The sequence below is a fragment of the Melanostigma gelatinosum genome (assembly GCF_949748355.1).
Source record: "Melanostigma gelatinosum genome assembly, chromosome: 21".
Lineage (NCBI taxonomy): Eukaryota > Metazoa > Chordata > Actinopteri > Perciformes > Zoarcidae > Melanostigma > Melanostigma gelatinosum.
Genome location: NC_136654.1, coordinates 502,974 through 529,709, shown reverse-complemented (window position 1 = coordinate 529,709; position 26,736 = coordinate 502,974). Strand labels below are relative to the sequence as shown.

General features: G+C 43.9%; 3 protein-coding genes across 5 annotated transcripts in view; 2 read left to right on the top strand and 1 right to left on the bottom strand.

Annotated features, from left to right (window-relative positions):
- The window catches only part of LOC306795206 (cGMP-dependent protein kinase 1-like), a gene marked incomplete at its 5' end in the record, with an annotated part of 45,618 nt that extends 36,321 nt beyond the window's left edge, over positions 1–9,297 (top strand). For all 3 annotated transcript variants that reach the window (XM_079293639.1, XM_079293638.1, XM_079293640.1), the window contains 8 exons: positions 2,900–3,039; positions 3,532–3,621; positions 3,949–4,090; positions 4,809–4,972; positions 5,055–5,177; positions 5,268–5,330; positions 5,445–5,511; positions 6,092–9,297. In XM_079293639.1, the coding sequence (XP_079149765.1) occupies positions 2,900–3,039; positions 3,532–3,621; positions 3,949–4,090; positions 4,809–4,972; positions 5,055–5,177; positions 5,268–5,330; positions 5,445–5,511; positions 6,092–6,190 (888 nt within the window). In that variant the 3' untranslated portion in view covers positions 6,191–9,297. The remainder of the gene's footprint in view (positions 1–2,899; positions 3,040–3,531; positions 3,622–3,948; positions 4,091–4,808; positions 4,973–5,054; positions 5,178–5,267; positions 5,331–5,444; positions 5,512–6,091) is intronic.
- Positions 9,298–11,719: 2,422 nt separating this feature from the next.
- On the top strand, positions 11,720–19,102 carry LOC306795210 (protein FAM13C-like; the record flags this gene model as incomplete). Its single annotated transcript, XM_079293644.1, has 11 exons — positions 11,720–11,930; positions 12,045–12,375; positions 12,863–13,004; positions 15,556–15,637; positions 15,741–15,804; positions 15,891–16,029; positions 16,394–16,477; positions 18,217–18,312; positions 18,441–18,640; positions 18,731–18,832; positions 18,967–19,102. 11 exons carry the CDS (start codon positions 11,720–11,722, stop codon positions 19,088–19,090), a joined length of 1,575 nt encoding a protein of 524 aa, XP_079149770.1. The 3' UTR covers positions 19,091–19,102.
- A 1,687-nt stretch (positions 19,103–20,789) lies between these two features.
- Positions 20,790–26,736, bottom strand: part of asah2 (N-acylsphingosine amidohydrolase 2) — a gene marked incomplete at both ends in the record, with an annotated part of 12,033 nt that continues 6,086 nt past the window's right edge. The window contains 10 exon segments of the mRNA XM_079293912.1: positions 20,790–20,988; positions 22,485–22,573; positions 22,658–22,714; positions 23,230–23,379; positions 23,820–23,915; positions 24,038–24,136; positions 24,271–24,310; positions 24,781–24,875; positions 24,977–25,092; positions 25,260–25,341. Coding sequence (XP_079150038.1) covers positions 20,790–20,988; positions 22,485–22,573; positions 22,658–22,714; positions 23,230–23,379; positions 23,820–23,915; positions 24,038–24,136; positions 24,271–24,310; positions 24,781–24,875; positions 24,977–25,092; positions 25,260–25,341 — 1,023 coding nt within the window.

Sequence of the window (26,736 nt, the reverse complement as noted above, 5' to 3'; positions counted from 1 at the left end):
TGAGAAATAGAATGTGAGATTATAGAATGTGAGATATAGAATGTGAGGTTACAGAATGTGAGGTTATAGAATGTGAGATATAGAATGTGAGATTATAGAATGGGAGATATAGAATGTGAGGTTATAGAATGCGAGGTTATATAATGTGAGGTTATAGAATGTGAGGTTATAGAATGTGAGATACAGAATGTGAGATTATAGAATGTGAGATTATAGAATGTGAGATACAGAATGTGAGGTTATAGAATGTGAGGTTATAGAATGTGAGATATAGAATGTGAGGTTATAGAATGTGAGGTTATAGAATGTGAGGTTATAGAATGTGAGGTTACAGAATGTGAGATTATAGAATGTGAGATATAGAATGTGAGGTTACAGAATGTGAGATTATAGAATGTGAGATATAGAATGTGAGGTTATAGAATGTGAGGTTATAGAATGTGAGGTTATAGAATGTGAGGTTATAGAATGTGAGGTTACAGAATGTGAGATTATAGAATGTGAGATATAGAACGTGAGGTTATAGAATGTGAGATTATAGAATGTGAGGTTACAGAATGTGAGATTATACAATGTGAGATTGTAGAATGTGAGATATAGAATGGGAGGTTATAGAATGTGAGATTATAGAATGTGAGGTTACAGAACGTGAGGTTACAGAACGTGAGGTTACAGAACGTGAGGTTACAGAACGTGAGATTATAGAATGTGAGATTATAGAATGTGAGGTTATAGAATGTGAGGTTACAGAATGTGAGGTTACAGAATGTGAGATTACAGAATGTGAGGTTACAGAATGTGAGGTTACAGAATGTGAGGTTATAGAATGTGAGATATAGAATGTGAGGTTACAGAATGTGAGGTTACAGAATGTGAGATTACAGAATGTGAGGTTACAGAATGTGAGGTTATAGAATGTGAGGTTATAGAATGTGAGGTTATAGAATGTGAGGTTACAGAATGTGAGGTTACAGAATGTGAGATTATAGAATGTGCGGTTATAGAATGTGAGATATAGAATGTGAGATATAGAATGTGAGGTTACAGAATGTGAGGTTACAGAATGTGAGATATAGAATGTGAGGTTACAGAATGTGATATTATAGAATGTGAGATATAGAACGTGAGGTTATAGAATGTGAGATATAGAACGTGAGGTTATAGAATGTGAGGTTATAGAAGGTTATAGAATGTGAGATTATAGAATGTGAGATTATAGAATGTGAGGTTATACAATGTGAGATTATAGAATATGAGAGATTTTTATTGTCTAAATTTCATTTTAATGCAGCGACACAGAAAATACTTCTTTGTAGGACGTTTCACTCAAGTTTAAAACCACTTTTACCAGTAAAAGATCAGTTCAGGTTAGTTTGAAGCTACTTTAAATCTTTAAAACTAGTTTTTTTTGTGTTGGATGATTTAAAAACTAACTTCAGATGAAGAAGCTTCAGACAAAGTTAAAGACCAGTTTGAGTCTAGTTGGATATGATTTATAGTCCACAACTCAGACAAAATGGTGTGTGTGTGGTGTGTGTGTGTGTGTGAGAGAGAGAGCTATTTGCAGTAACTTTCCAGTGGAGTATCAATGCTGGTAACTGGAGACCAGTCGTCATGTGATTCAGAGTCTGGGTTTTCTCAGGGTTTAATTCATGAGTTCAGTTCATTAAATGTAATTCATTTATTAATACGTTTACTTTGTCTTCATGAGTTCCTCAGATCAGAAGCTTCCTTTGTTTTCATTGTATTTCTATGCATTAGATTCTATGAGCAGTGTTCATGAGCGGTGAGGTGGATGGAGACAGAGGGAGGTTATGTAACGGTTGCTGCTCTGACTCGTGGCGTTGGCTGTCTCTGCAGCAGCAGGAGGTTTTGGGCTACTGAAGGTCAGAGGGGAAACCCTGCAGAGGGTTTGCCCAAAAACAGGAAGGAATCCCCGCTCAGGATCTCCCACCATCCCTCTGGAGCTATTTCTAGTGGATGAGTCAGAATGTAACTCTGCTCCGAGGAAAACACTGACCTCTGACCTCCAGACTGCTGATGATATTTCCCATCAGAGCCAGCTTCAGCGCAGCGGTCAGGCTAGCTGTTTCCCCCTGTTTCCAGTCTTTATGCTAAGCTAAGCTAACCAGCAGATGGCTGAGTGGTGTCCAGAAATAGAGGATTGTGTCATGTAGTATTTACAGCACAGCTGTTTGTCCTTCATATGTGTTCCATATGAGGTTCAAACTCACAGATATGAGTCAAGATTCAAACCCAAGACCAATACTCGTTAAAACTAGAATTTTAAAAACATGTTGGTCCGTCTCTCACCGCTGTCTGACTTCCTGTCTTTGTCTCATTGGTTCCTACTGAAGACTTGCATCTTCTGTAAGACAACAAAAGTACTTCGTTAGGTTGAGACAACAAAAGTACTTCGTTAGGTTGAGACAACAAAAGTACTTCGTTAGGTTGAGACAACAAAAGTACTTCGTTAGGTTGAGACAACAAAAGTACTTCGTTAGGTTGAGACAACAAAAGTACTTAGTTAGGTTTAGGAAAAGATGGTAGTTTGGGTTAAAATAACTACAGAACTGTCGTTGTGAAGTTGATGAAGTACGTAAGTTTCATGACAAATAAATCAACGTTGACTTCTTGTTTCACATGAGGAACAAACAGTGATCTCCTGGATGAAAGATCTCTGTTTGGCCCTCCCTTCCGTCCTGTGTGAATGACCGTTTTTATACTTTCTCCTTCATGATTACGTGGATAAACCTTCGTAGGATATCTAATTATTTGTTGTAGTTATATCTACGAATGCTGGATGAGACCAGCCTGGTATGATACACACAGAATACTTGTTAGATACAGATTGAAGTGTGTGATGTTTCTAACCGACTGGACGTGTGTTTGTCTTCAGGTGCAGCTGAAGAACGAGGAGGCGAAGACTTTCGCCATGAAGATCCTGAAGAAGCGTCACATCGTCGACACGAGACAACAGGAACACATCCGCTCTGAGAAACACATCATGACCGAGGCGCACTCCGACTTCATCGTCAGGTCAGAACAACAATCATCATCATCACTGCAATCCTTTCATATGGAAGTCCTTGATTCTAAAAAGGGTTGCTTTAAGTCCTGGCTTTCAAAATAAAAGCTTTACTGACAAATCTTTGTTTGGTGTTATGTGCAGAATTTTGTCACTAATAACAAACATAAAAAAACACATAAAAGGATCACTGGAAAAAAATATTGTTTGGTTGTGGTTTTCAAAATAAAATAAAAATAGAATAGAGTTGACTAAAACTTTATTGTCCATGAACTAAAAACTATGTTGCTTTTTATTGATGTTTGTTTTTTTGGTTAGCTCTTTAAATTGTTTACATAAAAGCAGCAGAAGAAGAATATCAAACATGGAATCAGAATGAATCTCACTGTTAACAAAAGAAACGTGAAAACATTAAATACAATAAGAGCTTTCTCAAACAGAGAGATGGATGTTTCTGATTTATTTTTGAAAGGTTCTGATGGAGCTGTGTTGTTTGTGTTCAGGTTGTACCGGACGTTTAAAGACAGTAAATATCTGTACATGCTGATGGAGGCCTGTCTGGGAGGAGAGCTGTGGACGATACTGAGGGACAGGTACACATTTCACACCGTTAATCTGTCTGTTCAACACATGTACTGATGAAGAAGCGTCGCTCTTCTAAATCTTTTATGAATGGTTTCTTTTTTGAAGCAGAATAAAAGCAAAAAGTGCTGAAACAACAAGTGTTTCAGTCGATTAGATGAAAATTAATTTATAGATTTACATTAACAGCAATTTTGACAGTTGGTGATTTGTTGAGGGTCATTTTTAAGCAAAAGCTAAAAACTTTCTCTGGTGTCAGCTGCTCAGAATCAGTTTTATGTCTTTATAAACTAACCAACTGGGTTTTGACAGTAATTCTTGTTCAACTTGTTTTTCAGGGGTTCGTTTGAAGATTCGACCACCAGGTTCTACACAGCCTGTGTGGTCGAAGCCTTCGCCTACCTGCATGCCAAAGGCATCATATACAGAGACCTGAAGCCTGAAAATCTCATCCTGGACAGCCGGGGATACGCCAAGCTGGTAATTCAATATTTATTCATGAAATACATTTTCAATGTTTAACATCTTGTGGGAATCTTCAGCCAGTAGCTTCAAGTTTCTGGGTGAAAATACAAGTTTAACAACACAATGAGTCAATGTTGCAAAGGGAAAAGATTTAATCAGTAACCGAACAAAACCATCGCTATGAAGGGAGAATGTTGTGTATCATCAGTCTTGGGTTGTACAAATGTTAAGATAGTAAACTTTTGCACACAGTTGTTTGTTGTAGTGCGAAGAAGTAAAACAAACGCACCCTAAACAAGGCAGGGATTCATTGGTCAACATTACACCTGTATTCTATTGGTCGGGGAATTTTGAATCCAAGAGCAGAGAAGAACTCGGAGAGCAGAAGTTTCAGGAGCAGCCTGACTGTGACAAAATATCTGAGTGCAAGCAAAGAGTTTGAGCAGAAGCAAAGCAAATCCAAGCGCAACCAGGAACTATTGGAGTGCAAAGACACGGTTTAGAGGGAGAGCTTTACTAAATATCTGAAGTGAAATTAGTAAGTCATGCTCTCAAATTAAAAAACACAATCTTCAATAAAAAAGTATATTAATATTAAGAGTTCCTCATATTTGAAACGAGTTTCCAGCTTGAGATGCTGTACAGGAACCGGCAGGAGCCAATTCACACGATCAGAAAAAGGAAATTATACAAATGTGGAGAGACGTGTTCAATCATTTTAGTCTTTTTCTAGGTGGACTTTGGTTTTGCCAAGAAGATCGGTTTCTGTAAGAAGACGTGGACGTTCTGCGGGACACCGGAGTACGTCGCTCCAGAGATCATCCTCAACAAAGGTCACGATGTCTCAGCAGACTACTGGTCTCTGGGTATCCTGATGTATGAGCTGCTGACCGGCAGGTGAGGACAAAGACAAGAATGGAGACAGTAAAGCTCAGTAGAGTCAAACTCTTGTTTATTCGGTGTCTTTGTGTGTCTCCAGTCCCCCGTTTTCAGGTCCAGATCCAATGAAAACCTACAACGTCATCCTGAGAGGCATCGACATGATCGAGTTCCCCAAGAAGATCACCAAGAACGCCGCCAACCTCATCAAAAAGCTCTGCAGGTAGGGGGCGCTGTTCACCTGAGCAGCTCACATTAACTGTACAGTCAAAGTTCATTGTTCTTATTTCCAAAATAAATCCTGTGTCAACAGAGATAATCCCTCAGAGAGACTTGGAAACCTGAAAAACGGAGTCAAAGACATCCAGAAGCACAAGTGAGTGGACAGGAAGCTGACACCTGATTGGCTGTTTCAGCTCTCACATGTTTCCTGTTCAGTGTGTGCGTCTAAATATAGGATAGAAAAACGAATCCGTCTCTCTGTGTTCAGGTGGTTTGAAGGTTTTAACTGGGAGGGTCTGAGGAAAGGAACTCTGACTCCACCCATCACACCTGACGTGAGTCGAAGTAGAATTCATGTTAGACCAATCAGGGCTCAGTAAATGTTCTGAATCATAACAAGGAAACAACAAAGGTGATACAGATTTTAAAAAACGTCATATTATAAAATCTATGTTTTGTGATATTTCTGGTCAATTGAAAGTCATATTTGAAGATAGGGGTTACGATTCCCCCCTCATATATGACCACCTGCTGAGAGCGGCAATTTTTAGGCCACTTGATGATTCCTTTATTTGCCGAATAAAGACCATTAGATGCATTTGGAAGTTCTAGTCAACAGACCTTTGAGCTTTGATTATTTGGCAGCGTTGAGAAACAGTAACTCCAACCAAGAGTTCTGTTTTTGGCGTATCCAGCAAATTACTTCAGGACCCCTGGTGGCCCAGTAGTTATGCTGCTAACCATTAACACGGTTCAGCTGGGGGTATCTGTTGCATGTCACATACTTCTGTATAAATTCTCTGATGGTATATATAAGATCATGTCACCCAGAGTGTCTTCAGCTCTTTAACCAGCCTGAAATCTAAGAGGTCTGCAGGTTGTTGAAGGTGTTTAACTCGGTGTTGTTCTGTCCAGGTTTCCTCTCCGACCGACACCAGTAACTTCGACAATTTCCCCGAAGACACAGACGAGCCGCCACCGGACGACAACTCCGGATGGGATTACGACTTTTAGTCCAGCTCGATACCCAAAAGTTCTGACACTTTACGGCTGGCGGTGAGGTACAAATCTGAGACAAAGACGATGACTTCTCACCAGGCCGATCAAAGACGAGCTTTGTGTGCCGTTCGGAGGACGTTTTCACCTGAAGCAGCTTGCTGTGACTTGTTTTTAAAACGTTGTGGGAATCAAACTCCCAATGATTTGTTGCCACATTGTGTCCTCGCATGATTTGTGCACTGAACGTGAAGAAGGCAGCAGATGGAAATGGACTGGAGGCTTCTCGCTGATCAAAGTGGTGCCGTCCATTCCGCTCTAACTGGAAGAAACCCTGAGCTGCCAGAACATCTGAGAGCTGGAAGATGAGGAGGTTCAAGGATGAGACTAACCATCTGTAAACCCTGTTTCCAAGTCCAGGACCACTTGTTCATCAAGTCTCTCAGAGTCGTAAAAAAGGTTTGAGAACAAGCGACACGTACCTGGTTCAAAGGGGTACAAGCATGAATTCTGTTTTGACCCCCGAGTAAGTCATCCTCCTGGTTCTAGAGAGTCGTTAGAACTCTGGATCAAAGCCACTCTATCCACAGAAAAGTGGCCATGGGGCAGAAAATGCGTTGCCCTGGGTGTTTCTTTTGACCCGGAACAACCCTGATTCCTTGTTTGGCTACAGCTGAACTTTGGGTATGCCCATATGGGTGTACCCTTGGGTATGCTCGTCCATCAGCAGTGTTTTGTTCCCTATATTGCTGCAAGACAATTGCTTATCAAGTCTTTAAATCTCTAGAAGTCTTAGAGCAATGCATATGTGGTCCTTATTTTTTTGGCAACTTTTGGATATCTTCCCCCCCATCAGCAGTCGGTGAAACAGCACCGGCCTTTGCTTTATGTCCCATGTATTGCTGCAACACTTGAGATAACTCGGACGTTGATTTTGTGACCGCCTGAAACCTGCTGCTCATAACCCGTCGGTGAAGCTGGTCAATCTTAAGGGGGAACTTTTGTCACAAAGTGATCACCAGAGAAAACAGACAGGGCTTGAATATCAAGGTTTCTGGGACTCTGGGGAGAAGAAGTTGGGGAAACATTGATGGGTGTGAACTCAATCAACATGGTCATCCCCTCAGACACCCTGTTGTTCTGCAGCCAATGGGAAGCCCCTGCTCCTGCCAAGTGTCCTTGATTGGCTGACACTTGAACTTTTACCCCTCAGAGGAAGATCTCCTGCCTATCCAGTGATATCTGGCATTTGTGTTGAAGTCTGGAGGCGGTTCTGGAAATCCGTAGGGCCTTTTCTGACCCTATGAACCCAGGTTTGGCTCTCTGACAGTTGGCTGGAGACGAACCCCCAAACACAGGAGCAAAGACTTGAGACTGAAAAAGGCAAAACCCAAGGTCACCGTGATGCCTTCACTTCTCATTTCATTTTCGGGAAACTTCAAATCCAAAGACAGAGACACAAACGGTGTTGGATGTAGCAGCTGTGGCCGTCCTCAGTGGACGACGAAGGTGAAACGAACATTTCTACTTTTAAACTTTCCTGTCTATCCTTTATGGTGTGAATCTTTGGATCATAGCATGAGAATAGATATTTTGTACATATTTCCAAGACTTCCTACATCATTTTTTTGCACACATGCACAAACACTCCTTTTCTCACAGACGCATGCACGACTTGGTTGAATTTCTTATCAGCTGTTTGTTTCAAGGTCTTCAAAAGACGAAGAGTCCTGTTTCTAAAGCTCACCATATACTGACCTGGTTCCAGACCTCTGAGTCCTCACGCTAGCGAGCTGTTTGTGGATCCTTCTCCGATGTTGTCGTTGAATTGTTTTACTTTAGGAATAAACTGTCAAACTCATTTTTAAAGCCAACATAAACAAGATGTCTTTAAAGAGCTGAAAAAGAAACGGAAATGTGAAAATCCACATGTACAAAAGATCATGTGATGTTAAAAGCTCCACAGCTTCTGAATCGACCAGATGTTTTATTTTTCGATACAACAATTAACTTTCAATCTGAAACTCAACATATTTCTTCAACCAACGTGACGAAAGTTGATCCACTATTAGATAATAATGTAACAATAATAATCCCTGTTGTTCACCAGAATGTCTCCCTGGAGAACTTAAACATGAGTGTTAACTAAAGATGTTCAAAATACAGTTACAGACGCAACACAGGAAACAGGAGTTTATCTGAGCTCTGAAACAGGAAACACCTTCATACTGTTGAGTGAAGTCTCTGAGGTTTATATTTCTTCCACAAACAAAGAGTTTAACCATAACAAAGTGATTCATCTATTTATTTAGATTTGTTTTTATATTCTGTGGCCTTTTGTAAAAGCAGCTGATCATATTATTAACTTTTGTATTCGCAGTCTGAATCTGTTGTGTGATGATGACGAGTTAACGTCCGTGAGCTCTGCATGAAAGAGTCAAGTTTAGTCAAAAAGGGATCGTTCGACATTTTAGGAAATAAGTCTTTTTGTTTGTGGGAGTGAGATGTTAGCCTAGCTTAGCATAAAGACTGGAAGCAGGTGGAAGCAGGTAGCCTGGTGTCTTGTTCCTACAATCTGATTCTCAGTGAACACAACAACCAACATCTCTAAATCTCACTGATTTACACTAAATATCTTGTTTTTTTTAATGTGTACAAAAACACAAATATATGAAATATCTTGGTTTAGAGAGAAGTAATAATAACTTAACCCCACCACAGACCAGTTGATGTTAATGTTCAGCTGTGAACAAAACAATATAAACAAAAAGTGATGAAAGGGTATTCGTTTGGACCACAAGGAGAAATATTCATGTTCTTATTGATTCTTAGTGATATTTTGTGGTTATGAGATTGTGATGAAGTATCACTGATTTATTTGTATATAGTGGGAATGTAGTATTTTATGATGTCTCCGCTGTTTGTAGTTATTATTATTGTTGTTATGATTGTTATCAAGGTGTAGCTATTATTTTGATGAGGATTCTTTTTTTATTATTGTTATTCTTACAGAGGTTGCCATGGTAGCTGAAGTAACGTTCTGTCTCTGTTCTAAAAAGCTTTACGGGCATGACTGTTAAAACAAACAAAACATTTTTAATGTGTTTGAAAAATAAAGGCTGTAAAAAGAGAAGAAGAAGAACTGGGTTTATTTCATATCGTTTGAACACAGATTGTTTGATTTAAAGATGTGTGATTGAACCATCTCTACCACGCTTGAGTTACTCTCCACAGCGCATGCGGGACTCGACCCGCGAACCTCCGCACCGAGCAGCGCAATGAGGACCCTTTTCTGTGGCTTTTATTTTGAAGGATACTCCCGCCTGTCATTCGTGTACATTTAACGAGCGTCAGCTTCGCTGTAACATTGTGCGCAACTAGGACTCGAACCACCAACCCTCTGCAACGAACAGCCCGAAGATAAGGGATGGGTTTTATTGTGACTTTTACTTTGAAGTATGTGACCGGAAACGTGTTTGTTGTATCAGCAGAACCTCCCTCAGAAAAGCAGCTAAATAAACACGCGGCTCAGTTTACAGACTACACAAAATCGACATCGACACAAAATAAGAGTCACCTACTTCACTGCATCTTCTCAAGCCTCCCCTTTAATCCGGCGTCTACATATTCCAGCACAGAGCTCGAGGTAGTTTTATTTTAACTATATCCGGTTCCTCTCAGCAGACACCACGTGCGTCTGAATCACGTGAAATGGTCAGAAAGTAAACGCAGTTTGGTGAGTGACATTAATGAACACAGCTCATTCTACAGTCACTGAGGTATTTAGTTTAGTTTTGTGTCTGAGCTGCAGTACCGCTCTCCGCCTGAACGGATGCTGATGAACCCGATGGGGGCGCTGTTCTACCGATGTGTACAAGGACGTGGTGAGTGTTATTTAACTAAAACTTAAACTAAAATAAAGATATGATTAATATAACGTTGTGTTTTTTTACAACAAACAAGTATATCGGCTTACATACATTACAAAATAAGCATGAATAAATTACTATATAATATATACTTCCCATCTAACAACACAAACTAATGTTTACTGAATTATTTTTATTATTTTTTAAAAGTCTTCAAAGCCGAATTTATATGAAGACTCAACATAGTTTGAGGAACATATTTACTCGCTACCAGTGAGCAGGTTACATATGTCTGAATGAATTCTGAGCCGCTGCTTCATCAATTCATCTCATGTCTCTTCTGTAGATGTTCACATTGTGTGGACCTGAACCTGGAAGTGATGTCGAGAACGTCGGCACCAACGTTGCACAATAAGCAGCAACACATTTGATGAAACTATAATCTCTACTTGTATAAATTAACCTAGTCAGTTTCCATCACGAAAAGATCCAAATACGTCTCTTTAGAATGTAAACCTTGTTTTCTTTTCTTCTCCCTCGTTCATATTCTTCATCCCTAGGATGTCCTATAAAATATAGAATTAAATGTAATGTCAGTGAGCTGCATTCTCTCTCGTGTCCACCAGGGGGCGACTCCTCTGGTTGTATAGAAGTCTATGAGAAAATGACTCTACTTCTCTCTTGATTTATTCCCTCAGTAAACATTGTAAACATGAGTTTATGTCTCAATCTCTAGTTTCAAGTCTTCTTCAGTACAGCATGATGGTCCACGAACCAGCTGGTGACGTCACAGTGACTCTTCTTCTGTGGTCATGACCGACGACGTGTTTCCTGTAAGTTCACACACAACGAACACAAAGAAGCTCCATCATCGCATCACGGGATTTGATTGGCTGTTGAGCCGCGATGGTTCATGCTGCAGCAGAACTCTACACACACACACACACAGGACACTAAGGGGTTAACAGCCTCCTCCCTTTTTTATGAATGAGACACAAGGTGATGCATCAACAAGCCCCTCCCCCACCGATGCGGGAAAAACCTCTCTCTCGCGCTTCCCCCCCCCCTTCAGATGGGAGAGAGGAGGGAGAGTGAACGCCCCCCCCCCCCCACCTCGCTCTCCTCTGTCCTTCACGAGCCTGAGGATGAGTAATCCGAGGGAGGAGGAGGACACCAACGCAGCATCAGCACCACCATCATCATCATCAGGATGAACATTTACACCCTCTGAGCTCAGTCACGACGGAGGGGACTAATTCCTGGAATGTCACACGCTTGAAAGCATCAGTTTGAATCAGTGTTTTGTGTGAAAGACACCGGAGCTGGCTAATCGATGGAGTGAAGCGAGATGAAGAAAGGACCAAAGGAAAAGGTTCATGTGGAGCGTCACTGACTAATCTCTGGAAGAGCTGGCTGGTTTCAGTGGATGATACCCGAGTACTTCATGGACAGGAGGTTAATGGTGTCATCCTTTGGATTGTGTACTTCCTGAACAGCACGCCTCCTTTTTATATATTCATCCTACTGTAAGAAACCGGCGGCTGAGAGAATCTGCCACTCCTCCACATGTGGTGCTTCAGAGGCTGGGATCTGGCTAACATCTGGAACCATTGACCCATCCCAGTTACTACACCACCTCTCTGTGGACCAGGTTCATCTCTGGATCCGTGTGTCGGGCATGTTCTGCTTCTGCCTGCAGAGTTCTCTGCTGAAGCTCCAGGCGCTGGAGGTGGAGGGGGGCTCTCCTCTGGGTCCGTCCCCAGAGGAGAGCCCCCCTGTCCTGGGCAGCAAGGAGCAGAAGAGCCCCTGTGGCTCCGTGGAGCTCGGAGGGAAGGAGGGGAAGACTCTGTCTCTCTGCCACGGGGTCCCTGATGAGAACAGTCCTCCAGGTACCTGTCTGTCTGTACACAGCTGCTACTGATACTACTACTAGTAAGCTAGTATCAGTTGTAGTAGTATCAGCAGTAGTAGTATCAGTAGATGTCTCTTGTGTGTCTCTGTAGACCTCCTGACAGTCCTCACCAGACCTCCACAGTCCCCCAGACACCAGCCCTTTACCACCATCCAGCCTGGCCAGCAGCCTCTGACGCCCGACGGAGCTACGCCCCCCGGCCCTCACCCCTACTCACCTGGGGGGGGGGGAGGAGGAGCTAGAGGAGAGGGAGGAGCTCTCCGCCAGCTTCTGGCCCCTCCCCCCCCCGGAGGAGGCGGAGCTCTCCTCCAGCTCGGCGGCCCCACCCCTCTGCCCTCCCCCCGCTGCTCCAGCCTCAGTCACAGGTTCAACTCCGACCCCGACAACGCCCCGTCACCGCCCTGCAGCCAGCAGTACATCCAGTAAGTCTGCCTGTCTGTCTGATGGTCTGTGTTGGACCAGACCAGAACCTTCTCTCCTTCTGTTTACCCGTCTGTCTCTCCTTCTGTTTACCCGTCTGTCTCTCCTTCTGTTTACCTGTCTGTCTCTCCTTCTGTTTACCCGTCTGTCTCTCCTTCTGTTTACCCGTCTGTCTCTCCTTCTGTTTACCCGTCTGTCTCTCCTTCTGTTTACCCGTCTGTCTCTCCTTCTGTTTACCCGTCTGTCTCTCCTTCTGTTTACCCGTCTGTCTCTCCTTCTGTTTACCCGTCTGTCTCTCCTTCTGTTTACCCGTCTGTCTCTCCTTCTGTTTACCTGTCTGTCTCTCCTTCTGTTTACCCGTCTGTCTCTCCTTCTGTTTACCTGTCTCTCCTTCTGTTTACCTGTCTCTCCTTCTGTTTACTCGTCTGTCTCTCCTTCTGTTTACTCGTCTGTCTCTCCTTCTGTTTACCCGTCTGTGTTTGTCTCCAGGTGTCGGGCTCGGGACCGGACCGAGGTCTCAGAGGACCTAGAGTGTCCCTCGTCCATCCCGTTCCTCACCAGACAGATTCAGACCCTGAAGAAGAAGGTCCGAAGGTTTGAGGACCAGTTTGAGCACGAGATGTACTACAAGGTAAACACAGCAGGGACCAGGACTCTGGTGGGTCAGGGACCAGGACTCGAGTGGGTCAGGAGCCAGGACTCTGGTCAGGGATGGTAGAAGTAGGATTAAAGATTACATACACAAAAGACCAGACTTGAATCCAAACCAGCTGTTTGGAACTGATCCTGGTTCAGGTGGTCAATTCATGACAGGATTTTCAAAATATGAGTTGATTTTCCAGTGTCCAGTATAAAGTCACATCAAATGGAAATACTCCAGTACAATTTAGAGGTACTTGTACTTTACTAAAGTGGCCTTTTTCTTGAGATTGTTTCTCTGATGGTTTCTCTGATGGTGTCTCTGATGGTTTCTCTGATGGTGTCTCTGATGGTTTCTCTGATGGTGTCTCTGATGGTTTCTCTGATGGTGTCTCTGATGGTTTTTCTGATGGTTCCTCTGATGGTGTCTCTGATGGTTTCTCTGATGGTTTCTCTGATGGTTTCTCTGATTGTTTCTCTGATGGTTCCTCTGATGGTTCCTCTGATGGTTTCTCTAATGGTTTCTCTGATGGTTCCTCTGATGGTGTCTCTGATGGTGTCTTTGATGGTGTCTCTGATAGTGTCTCTGATGGTGTCGCTGATGGTTTCTCTGATGGTGTCTCTGATGGTTTCTCTGATGGTTTCTCTGATGGTTTCTCTGATTGTGTCTCTGATTGTGTCTCTGATTGTTTCTCTGATGGTTCCTCTGATGGTTCCTCTGATGGTTTCTCTAATGGTTTCTCTGATGGTTCCTCTGATGGTGTCTCTGATGGTGTCTTTGATGGTGTCTCTGATAGTGTCTCTGATGGTGTCGCTGATGGTTTCTCTGATGGTGTCTCTGATGGTTTCTCTGATGGTTTCTCTGATGGTTTCTCTGATGGTTTCTCTGATTGTGTCTCTGATTGTGTCTCTGATTGTTTCTCTGATGGTTCCTCTGATGGTGCCTCTGATGGTGCCTCTAATGGTTTCTCTGATGGTTCCTCTGATGGTGTCTCTGATTGTTTCTCTGATGGTTCCTCTGATGGTGTCTCTGATGGTTCCTCTGATGGTTTCTCTGATGGTTCCTCTGATGGTGTCTCTGATGGTTTTTCTGATGGTTCCTCTGATGGTGTTTCTGATTGTTTCTCTGATGGTTTCTCTGATGGTTTCTCTGATTGTTCCTCTGATGGTTCCTCTGATGGTTTCTCTAATGGTTTCTCTGATGGTTCCTCTGATGGTGTCTCTGATGGTGTCTTTGATGGTGTCTCTGATAGTGTCTCTGATGGTGTCGCTGATGGTTTCTCTGATGGTGTCTCTGATGGTTTCTCTGATGGTGTCTCTGATGGTTTTTCTGATGGTGTCTCTGATTCTTTCTCTGATGGTTTCTCTGATGGTTTCTCTGATGGTTTCTCTAATGGTTTCTCTGATGGTTCCTCTGATGGTGTCTCTGATGGTGTCTTTGATGGTGTCTCTGATAGTGTCTCTGATGGTGTCTCTGATGGTTTCTCTGATGGTGTCTCTGATGGTGTCTCTGATGGTTTCTCTGATGGTTTCTCTGATGGTTTCTCTGATGGTTTCTCTGATTGTGTCTCTGATTGTTTCTCTGATGGTTCCTCTGATGGTGTCTCTGATGGTGCCTCTGATGGTTTCTCTGATGGTTCCTCTGATGGTGTCTCTGATTGTTTCTCTGATGGTTCCTCTGATGGTGTCTCTGATGGTGCCTCTGATGGTTCCTCTGATGGTTCCTCTGATGGTTTTTCTGATGGTTCCTCTGATGGTGTCTCTGATTGTTTCTCTGATGGTTTCTCTGATGGTTTCTCTGATTGTTTCTCTGATTGTTCCTCTGATTGTTCCTCTGATGGTTCCTCTGATGGTTTCTCTGATGGTTTCTCTAATGGTTCCTCTGATGGTGTCTCTGATGGTGTCTCTGATAGTGTCTCTGATGGTGTCGCTGATGGTTTCTCTGATGGTGTCTCTGATGGTTTCTCTGATGGTTTCTCTGATGGTTTCTCTGATGGTTCCTCTGATGGTTCCTCTGATGGTGTCTCTGATGGTTTCTCTGATGGTTTCTCTGATTGTGTCTCTGATTGTTTCTCTGATTGTTTCTCTGATGGTTCCTCTGATGGTTTCTCTGATGGTTTCTCTGGTGGTTTCACTGATGGTTCCTCTGATGGTTTCTCTGATTGTGTCTCTGATTGTTTCTCTGATTGTTTCTCTGATGGTTCCTCTGATGGTTTCTCTGATTGTTTCTCTGATGGTTCCTCTGATGGTTTCTCTGATGGTTTCTCTGGTGGTTTCACTGATGGTTCCTCTGATGGTGTCTCTGATGGTTTCTCTGATAGTTTCTCTGATGGTTTCACTGATGGTTCCTCTGATGGTGTCTCTGATTGTTTCACTGGTGGTTTCTCTGGTGGTTTCTCTGATGGTTTCTCTAATGGTTTCTCTGATGGTTCCTCTGATGGTTTCTCTAATGGTTTCTCTGATGGTTCCTCTGATGGTTTCTCTAATGGTGTCTCTGATGGTTCCTCTGATGGTTTCTCTAATGGTTTCTCTGTGTTTCTCAGGCGTCCCACAACGATAAATACTCAAACCCAGAGATGATCCGAGTGATGGGTGAACTGGCAAAGGCTCGCAGACAGCTCAAAGGTCTGTTCACAGGTCTGTTGGTTAAACTCGTCATCCTCTCTCAGAGGAACCTTCGGTACAGAAACCCAAAAAATAAAAGTACATTCTGTGTGTTTGTATGCAGAGATGAGACTCAGAGAGTCTGTGTTTGAGTCGAAGGAGCCGGACGGTCCGGAGAACTCCTGCAGGTAACACCAGTAACACCACAAACACCAGTAATACTACTACAACCCTCTGCACATGCTCAGTGTGGCCCTGGGATCAGACCCATCAGTGTGAATGTGTCCTGCAGGTCCGGCTCAGGCCAGCAGGGGCCGGCGGACCACAAGCCCACCCTGGAGGACACGGTGGAGTCTCTGTTCAGACGGCTGAGGGAGAAGAGGCAGGCTCTTGGCCTGCCAGACAACATGAAGGTCCCTGAACGCACCGTCACACTGATGTGGTTCATCTTCACCAGACTCTCTTCATTTAAAGCTCTGTTTTATCTCTGCTGTGACAGAGTAATCTTTACCTGTCTGTCCCTCTTTTGACCTGTCTGTCTCTCTGTCTCATTCTGAGGTCAATAGCAAAGTAAAAGTCACCATTTATTCACAGCTTGTCGTCAACATAACCAGAAACTAAACGAGATGAATGAAATTGTCTTGATAACAATATTTATTTTGAAGTCGTCTGTAGAGCAAATCAAATCATTTATAATCATGAGTCAGTGACGTGTTACTGAAAGGAAGAACATGCTAACATGCTAACACACATCCTCACCACTCTGTGTATTTCTAGGAGATGACTCAGGCTCAGATGGTTCTGGAGAAGATCACCCTGCAGAAGTGTCTGCTCTACTTCGAGAGTCTGCACGGCCGACCGGTGAGTCCTCCAGACTGGTCATGGTTACAGCGCCACCTAGTGGGCAGAGTGAGACACTGCATAGAGACAGGAAAGACAAAATACAAAGGAGGACTGGAGAGTAAATAACTTAAAAATAGGTCGTATGAAACAGAAAATTCTCTCTCTCTGTCTCTCTCTCTCTCTCTCTCTCTGTTTCCGTTTCCGGTTGCATGTGAGTGGTGGACGTGAGTGTGAGTGGTGGACGTGAGTGTGAGAGGTGGACGTGAGTGTGAGCGGTGGACGTGAGTGTGAGCGGTGGACGTGAGTGTGAGCGGTGGACGTGAGTGTGAGCGGTGGACGTGAGTGTGAGCGGTGGACGTGAGTGTGAGAGGTGGACGTGAGTGTGAGTGGTGGACGTGAGTGTGAGTGGTGGACGTGAGTGTGAGAGGTGGACGTGAGTGTGAGTGGTGGACGTGAGTGTGAGAGGTGGACGTGAGTGTGAGCGGTGGACGTGAGTGTGAGTGGTGGACGTGAGTGTGAGCGGTGGACGTGAGTGTGAGAGGTGGACGTGAGTGTGAGTGGTGGACGTGAGTGTGAGTGGTGGACGTGAGTGTGAGCGGTGGACGTGAGTGTGAGAGGTGGACGTGAGTGTGAGTGGTGGACGTGAGTGTGAGCGGTGGACGTGAGTGTGAGAGGTGGACGTGAGTGTGAGTGGTGGACGTGAGTGTGAGTGGTGGACGTGAGTGTGAGCGGTGGACGTGAGTGTGAGTGGTGGACGTGAGTGTGAGAGGTGGACGTGTGAGCGGCGCGGAGGTTTCACTGCTTTGGGATTTGTTCCTCTGTCTCTGCAGATGATCAGGTGAGATATAAGCGGTGTGTTTATCGGTAGAACGTGTGGTTAGTGGTGTTGTTTGGCGTTGTTCGGGAGGATGGCGTCCTCCGAGACGCCGCGCCCGTCAATCCGGCACGGAGTCCGGGTAGTTCCACCGGACAGCAGCGTGTCAGTAGAGGAGGTGCTGCTGGCTGTGGGAGAACAGCTGACATGACAACCTTTCCTTCGCGTCTCGGATGAATAAAGCTGTGGTTGTGTTCGTGGCGAGCGAGGCTTACGTCCACAAGCTGCTAGAGAGCGGCGTGTTGATCAGGGACAGCTTCGTGCAGGTCTCTCCGCTCTCGGTGCGTCTACGCGGATCACCGTGTCCGGTGTTCCGCCGTTTATACCGGACGAGCTGTTAGGGAATGAGCTGCGCAGGTTTGGAAAGTTTGCCAGCGGATTTAGAACAGTGAGTTTGGGGTGTAAGGATCCCAAGCTGAAGCACGTGCTGTCTCTGAGGCGGCAGGTCTTCATGTTCCTGGAGTCACCGACACAAACACTGGAGGTGTCCTTCAGGGTGAAACACGGGGAGGGTTCATACATGGTGTACGCGAGCTCGGGACAGATCAAATGAAACGAGTGTGGAGATGTAGGACACAAACGCTTCGCGTGTTCGCACAAGCAGCGGGGAGGCGCGGAGGCGGAGCCTCCGGCTGCTCCGGCGGTGGCCGCTCCAGCACCGGCTGCGGAGCCTCCGGCTCTGAACGACGTTCTGTGTTCAGTCAGAGATAATGCTCTGTTTCTGAACCTATGAGTTTGTGGTTTTTTTTGGTTTTTCTTGTTTGTTTGCGTGAATTAAGTTTGGTCTGAGAAACAGTAAAACTCTGTAAATGGAACTTAAAAAAAGAAATAAAGATACATTTTAAACCTCAAACCTCTGTCTGTCTGTCTCGCTCTCTCTCAGGCAGTGAAGCAGGAGAAGACCCCGGTGAAGCCTCTCTATGACCGATACCAGATGATCAAACGTTTGCTGTGCAGCAGCCCGACTATCGGCACCATCGTGAGGAGCTCTTCTTTATCACTCAGTGAAGCACATTGATCACCATCGTCATCTCTTTCGTGTTTCAGTTCCATTTGTTTAATAGTACAGAAGGATCTCCTCTCAGAGTCTCTGACTGCGTCTCTCAGGAAGAAGAGGACGGTTCTGATGAAGACTCCATGAGCTCGACGATGGTCCTTGAAGCTCCCGTCCCGCCTCCTCGCAGAGCGACCAGACCTGCTGCTGGCGAGGAGGACGGCGATCCGGCCTTCGTGTCCCCGTTGGACGAGGTGAAGGCCGTCCATCAACAAGCCGCCGTCACCACGGCCAACCTGCACGAAGCCTCCAGGTCTGTGTGTCTGTCGAGGTCTAGCCCAGTGGACCTGGACTCTCCTGGTACGTGGACAGAGAGTCGTTAACCCTTCACTCTGTCCTCCAGGTCTCAGCTGCTGAACTGTCTCCGAGAGACGAGGGCCGAGAAGAAGACGAGGCGTAAAGCTCTGAGAGAGTTTGAGGACGAGTTTCACCGTCAGACCGGAAGGTGAGAGACGAAGAGACCCTAGTGTCCACCAGGGGGCGACTCCTCTTCAACGAGCAACAGTTGTTAAGCAGAGTTCACACAGATCTGAGTCACATCTGGTTTCCTGTTTCACTCATCTTGTGTTTTCCTGACAGAATCTGCCAGAAGGAGGATCGCAGTCCGATAAAGGAGGAGTACCAGGACTATAAACAGCTCAAGGCTAAGCTCCGCCTCCTGGAAGTCCTCCTCAGCAAACAGGAAGTCACTAAAGCCATGTGAGCGGAAACCGGAGCTCCCAGAAATGTGATTTTCTGAGAGGATAATAATGATATTTCCTGTTCAGAGGAGAGGAAGTGGTGGTAGGCCACGCTGTATTTATCCTGCAGCGAGTTCATAACGCCAGTGGAAGTATAAATATGTTGATTTACAAGAAAAGCTCAACGTTTTGGAGTCAAACTCTCTTGTCTGGTCAGTAGATATGAAGCTACAGCCTCCGACTGTACAGAAGAAGTGGACGTAGTCGCCACGACATCACCCGTTTCTTTGTGGACTGACGTTTTGAAGTCCCCATCTTGGTTTTGATCTGTTGCCATCTTCTTGTTTTTCTATGGTCTGTGTGACTGTAAATGGACCATAATGTACTAAATGAACATCATGCTGTATTGAAGAAGACTTGAAACTAGAGATTGAGACATAAACTCATGTTTACAATGTTTACTGAGGGAATAAATCAAGAGAGAAGTAGAGTCATTTTCTATAGACTTCTATACAACCAGAGGAGTCGCCCCCTGGTGGACACTAGAGAGAATGCAGCTTTAACACATGAAGCACTGACTTCACTTTCACTGCGTGAGCTTAGCATCAAAGAAACAGCTAGCCTGGCTAGCCATGCCTAACGTTAGCATGTTAGCGTTGCACAATTACCATGTTAAGGTAGCATGTTAACATTGAAATGGATATGTTTATATCTTTATGTTATAAAGAACGCTCACATGTCGGTAGAAACTCCGATTTTAATTATTTTCTTCCTCTCCAAACTGTAAATACTATAAATACTCCAGAAAAGGTTTATTAAGTGAAAATGAGATGTGTGTCAGTGGACACTTGGTTACCAGCATCCTTCAGTGTGTACTTATTGACCTGCATCCTCATTCTGAATCATTCTGTCTGCAGAGACGAGGACGTTTAAGCTTCTGTAAACGTATGTAACGGACCAAAATGTTTATTTTATACCAAACTGTCCAACTGAAAGCACTTTTAAGACTTTAAGAGTTTATTTAAGAATGTTTTCCTTCAATGTTGTTGGACTAAACAAACCTGTGAAGGAGCTGATGAGGTTCAACTGAACTGTGTGGAAACGTAGAAATGATTATTATTCTGTGTGTTGAGATCTGCTGGACGACGTGGAGAGATGGAGACAAATGTATTCGTATCGGAGCACTGGAATTTATTTTTTATCCAAAGTTTAATGTTTAATATGCAACATGATCATTGTGTCCTCTGGATTGATCAGTGAAGACGAGACGTCCTGCAGCAGCTTCGTACCTCGTTTCAGAGGTTTGGAGCTTCTATCAATCAAATATTTTAGAATAAATCAATAATATGAGACCAGACGGCGAGTTGTTGTGTTTCCTTCATCGAATGCATGAGACGGAACGAAGGGAGGTCACGATGCGTCGTCTAGTCTTTGCCTCGATGATTTGTTTCTATTTGTTTTTTTTCATCTCAAAAGGCTCAAGGAGACAACCACACGCACACACACACACACGCACATACACACACACAGACTATATGATGTTTTCTTGCTTGTATATCACTACCATTGAGGACCCTTTGATCTTTGGTCTCTGTATATTTTATTTCATATTAAGAACATGCACATGATGGTATGGACAGTATTTGTACATTTAGATGTGACTGCTTTCTAAATAAATACATTTGACAGCAGAAGGTTTCCCTTCATGAATTGTGCTGAAGTTCACTGATTGTAGAAGCTGGCAGAGACCCTGAAGACGTCGGACGTGCCCTCGTACGGCGTGATGAAGGTCTGCCAGCCCGTCCTGTTCTTGTAGTGTCCGTAGTGTTTGATCCTGTAGGAGCCGCTGGGGGCCGACGGGGGGACGTGCCACTCGATGGTGGAGTTACTCCGCTGGTTCGAACCCTTCAGCCAGTGAAACCTGCAGAGAGAGACCACACCAACGTCCTCAGAGACGGACCACACCAACGTCCTCAGAGACGGACCACACCAACGTCCTCTGAGAGGGACCACACCAACGTCCTCAGAGACAGACCACACCAACGTCCTCAGAGACGGACCACACCAACGTCCTCTGAGAGGGACCACACCAACGTCCTCTGAGAGGGACCACACCAACGTCCTCAGAGACAGACCACACCAACGTCCTCAGAGACGGACCACACCAACGTCCTCTGAGAGGGACCACACCAACGTCCTCAGAGACAGACCACACCAACGTCCTCAGAGACGGACCACACCAACGTCCTCTGAGACAGACCACACCAACGTCCTCTGAGAGGGACCACACCAACGTCCTCAGAGACAGACCACACCAACGTCCTCAGAGACGGACCACACCAACGTCCTCTGAGAGGGACCACACCAACGTCCTCAGAGACGGACCACACCAACGTCCTCAGAGACGGACCACACCAACGTCCTCAGAGACGGACCACACCAACGTCCTCAGAGACGGACCACACCAACGTCCTCAGAGACGGACCACACCAACGTCCTCTGAGACAGACCACACCAACGTCCTCTGAGAGGGACCACACCAACGTCCTCAGAGACAGACCACACCAACGTCCTCAGAGACGGACCACACCAATGTCCTCTGAGAGGGACCACACCAACGTCCTCAGAGACAGACCACACCAACGTCCTCAGAGACGGACCACACCAACGTCCTCAGAGACGGACCACACCAACGTCCTCAGAGACAGACCACACCAACGTCCTCAGAGACAGACCACACCAACGTCCTCAGAGACGGACCACACCAACATCCACAGAGACAGACCACACCAACGTCCTCAGAGACGGACCACACCAACATCCACAGAGACAGACCACACCAACGTCCTCAGAGACGGACCACACCAACGTCCTCAGAGAGCGACCACACCAACGTCCTCAGAGACAGCTGGAGTCAAAGGTTGGTGTTTAAATTATCAACCCGAACACATTCTGTCCTGGTGATGAAGTTTTAGCAGATTAATCCATGATTTTACATTAATACACAAGTAATAATAATCGGTAGAATATATAATAGTACACCAGTCACAGTACACACAATACTTTGACTTCATTTAATCATTTATACTGATTTTTTTACTTACTGTAAGAGAGTATTTCTACTGTGTGCTATTAGTACTTTTACTGTGACAGTATTTCTCAAGGTGGTATTATTACTTAAGATATAAGAGTATTTTTAAACCGTGGTATTAATACTTGACTGTAATAGTATATTACTGTAACAGTTGTTCTGCAGTGTGGTATTAGTATTTTTACTGTAATAGAGTACTTTTGCGGTGTACTATTAGTACTTTAACGAATAGTATTTTTAAACCGTGGTATTAGAACTTTTACTAAAATAAAGGATACTTCCTCCACCACTGGCCTTCACATCAAACCTACTAAACACTGACTTACCTGGTCTCCCATGATGCATCAGTGTGGACGATCTCCCAGGTGTCTGTTCTGTTGTCATAAATCTCCACAGTCACAAAAGTTGTATCTCTCTGTGACGGACGACAACACCGAGGAGGTTAGAGAGGAAAGTAACACTACAAAGAGGAATCAAGGAAACAAGGTTTTGGTCTTACGATGTCTCCAGAGTTTCTGGGGTTTCCTGCTACGAACGTGACGGAGACGACATCACCCTGAAGGACACGTTCAAACATGTTTATGTGTGATCACGTACAAACAGCAGGGTGTCGTCAGCATAACGCTTTAGTTCAAACTGAAAGAGGACTGAAACTACTGGGCCCAGTACGGAGTCCTGAGGAACGCCTCAAGGCTCCATACCGGGTCCAGTACGGACCCCTGGGGGACGCCTCAAGGCTCAATACTGGAGCCCTGACGGACGCCTCAAAGCTCAATACCGGGCCCAGTACGGAGCCCTGGGGGACGCCTCAAGGCTCAATACTGGAGCCCTGAGGGATGCCTCAAAGCTCAATACCGGGCCCAGTACGGAGCCCTGGGGGACACCTCAAGGCTCAATACTGGAGCCCTGAGGGATGCCTCAAAGCTCAATACTGGGCCCAGTACGGAGCCCTGAGGGATGCCTCAAGGCTCCATACCGGGCCCACTACGGAGCACTAAGAGACGCACGCCTCAAGGCTCCATACCGGTCCCAGTACGGAGCCCTGAGGGACACCCAGAGAAAGACCCCCACCTGTCTGTAGACTGGGTAAACCTGCTCCAGGACATCTCCAAAGCTGCTGTTCTCTGGTTTCCTGTCCACGGTCGGTGCAGGCAGCAGATTGAAGAGATTCTTCTGAAAGAACGGAGGCTGAGGGCCGAGCGGCAGCTCCGACACTCTGTCCTAAAAACAAGGAACACAGGAGAACCATGTGGAGTGAAGAAACCTTAAAAAGACGAGGCTGCTTCTTCCTGTCATTTCTAAGTGTCAGAGATGATGATGATGTCCTCTGGAAGAGGAAGTCACAATGACACTAAAATAGTTCTGACTTCCAGAGGGAGTGCAAATTGAAACAGTATTTGTACAGTGCGGTATTAGTACTTTTACTGTAACTGCCGTTTTACAGTGCGGTATTAGTACTTTTACTGTTTAAGAATTTTAAAACTGTGGTATTTGTATTATTACTGTAACAGAGTACTTTTAGACCGTAGTATTAGTACTTTTACTGTGACAGTATTTTTACTGTGTTTTGACGTAGATTCCGTTGACACAGTGTAATTGTACTGTAAGAACACACATGAGCGGCTCCTCATTACATCATCAAAGGTGTGGTCCGGTCTCACCTGTGCGATGGCTCTGGCCAGGCCTCGGTACCTCTGCAGGTACGCACTGAGCGTGTGCGGACCGTAGATGGTGGAGGCTCCTTCGTACCGCTGCACCTGAAATATAACGGTCACGTATTTACACTTGGTTTCTTAGAAACTGTGTCGTAGTTTTTTCTCTGAGTTTTGGTGGACGGCTCTAAATACTACAATACCCATGAGCCTCAGCTGCTGTGTACCTGGTACTCTTCATAGGTGGTGATGTAGTGAGTGTAGACGTTACTCAGGCCGGCAATCACCACTTCCGTGTCCCTGAACGCCCCCTCAGACTCTAGCTCCTAACACACACGCACGCACGCATGCACACGCACGCGCACACACACACACACACACGCACACACACGCACACACACAGTGTGGTCACATGTTACAGGTGTGTAAAAGTGTAGTTTGTGTCCACGTTGTGTCTCACCTGTTTGACGGCTTCTCGTAGCCTCCTCCCCGACATGGTGCTGTGAGAGCACAGAGACGAGTGATGTCATCGGGGGATTTACTGCACTACATCTCAGAGGTACATATTGTACTTTTTACTGCACTACATCTCAGAGGTACATATTGTACTTTTTACTGCACTACATCTCAGAGGTACATATTGTACTTTTTACTATACTACATCTCAGAGGTAAATATTGTACTTTTTACTGCACTACATCTCAGAGGTACATATTGTACTTTTTACTATACTACATCTCAGAGGTACATATTGTACTTTTTACTGTACTACATCTCAGAGGTACATGTTGTACTTTGCTACAGTTATCTGACAGCTTTCGTTACTATTTATATTGAGATTATTAAATCAAAATAAAATCATCGAATAAAAGATGATGTATTATGATCATTAGTAGTATTGTGATTAGTACAATCAGCAGTTTTATCATCGGTAGTATTGTGATTAGTAGTATTAGTGAAGTGTTGTTACGTCATCTCTCCAGGAACAGCTACGACAGCTACAGAGCCGATGGTGATGATCTGAACATCGACGATCTGAGGATGCCACGGCAGAGGCCAGTTCATCTACACATACACACACACACATTAAACCTCCTCTATCTTCACATCATCTAGATCCTTCACAGAACGGTTCTGTACGTGATGAAGATCGGCCTCGTCATCACCTCCCCTGTGCTGAACAGGATGGGTTTGGGATGATGACACTCCTGCGTCTGATTGGACGGCTGACCCAGCAGGGCGTCTCTGATCCCGTCCCAGAACGGGTCGCCCTCCACAGCGCCTACAGAGAGAGAGACCGGTTCAGAGGGATTCAAACCCACAACCAGCCAAACTACAGGAGAACCAGAGGATAATCATTGTGGAACCACAGTGGGACCACAGTAAATCCACCATATAACCATAGGAGAACAACAGGAGAACCACATAGTAGAACCAGAGTCGAACCACCTTGAGTGAAGTTGAGTTCTCCTCCTCCATCTGTTGTTCCTGCTGCAAAGCTGTGACCCAGAGCTGGTTTACATGTACTGACCTGATACACACAGATAATAATCTATCAATCTATAATCTATAATCTACAATCTATAATCTATAATCTACAATCTACAATCTATAATCTATAATCTACAGTCTACAATCTATAATCTACAATCTATAATCTACAATCTACAATCTATAATCTACAATCTACAATCTATAATCTACAGTCTACAATCTATAATCTACAATCTATAATCTATAATCTACAATCTACAATCTATAATCTATAATCTACAGTCTACAATCTATAATCTACAATCTATAATCTATAATCTACAATCTATAATATACAATCTACAATCTATAATCTACAATCTATAATCTACAATCTATAATCTATTATCTACAATCTATAATCTACAATCTACAATCTATAATCTACAATCTATAATCTACAATCTATAATCTACAATCTATAATATATCATCTACAATCTATAATCTACAATCTATAATATATAATCTACAATCTATAATCTACAATCTACAATCTATAATCTACAATCTACAGTCTACAATCTATAATCTACAATCTATAATCTACAATCTATAATCTACAATCTACAATCTATAATCTACAATCTACAATCTATAATCTACAATCTATAATCTATTATCTACAATCTATAATCTACAATCTATAATCTACAATCTACAATCTATAATATACAGTCTACAATCTATAATCTACAATCTATAATCTACAATCTATAATCTACAATCTACAATCTATAATCTACAATCTATAATCTATAATCTATTATCTACAATCTATAATCTACAATCTATAATCTATAATCTACAATCTATAATCTACAATCTATAATATATCATCTACAATCTATAATCTACAATCTATAATCTATAATCTACAATCTATAATCTACAATCTACAATCTATAATCTACAATCTACAATCTATAATCGACAATCTATAATCTACAATCTATAATCTACAATCTATAATCTACAATCTATAATATATCATCTACAATCTATAATATACAATCTATAATCTACAATCTATAATCTACAATCTACAATTGACAATCTATAATCTACAATCTACAATCTATAATCTACAATCTATAATATATCATCTACAATCTATAATCTGCAATCTATAATCTACAATCTACAATCTATAATCTACAATCTATAATCTACAATCTACAATCTATAATCTATAAATCATCATGAACACAGAGAAAGCTTGTGTGTCTGTTGCCACCGGCTGATTTAAGTGAAGCAGGTTAACCTCAAAGTTAAAAACAACGTAAAGTGGTGTGTGTGTGTGTGTGTCATTGCTACTGACTGTGTGTGTGTGTGTGTGTGTCATTGCTACTGACCGTGTGTGTGTGTGTGTGTCATTGCTACTGACCGTGTGT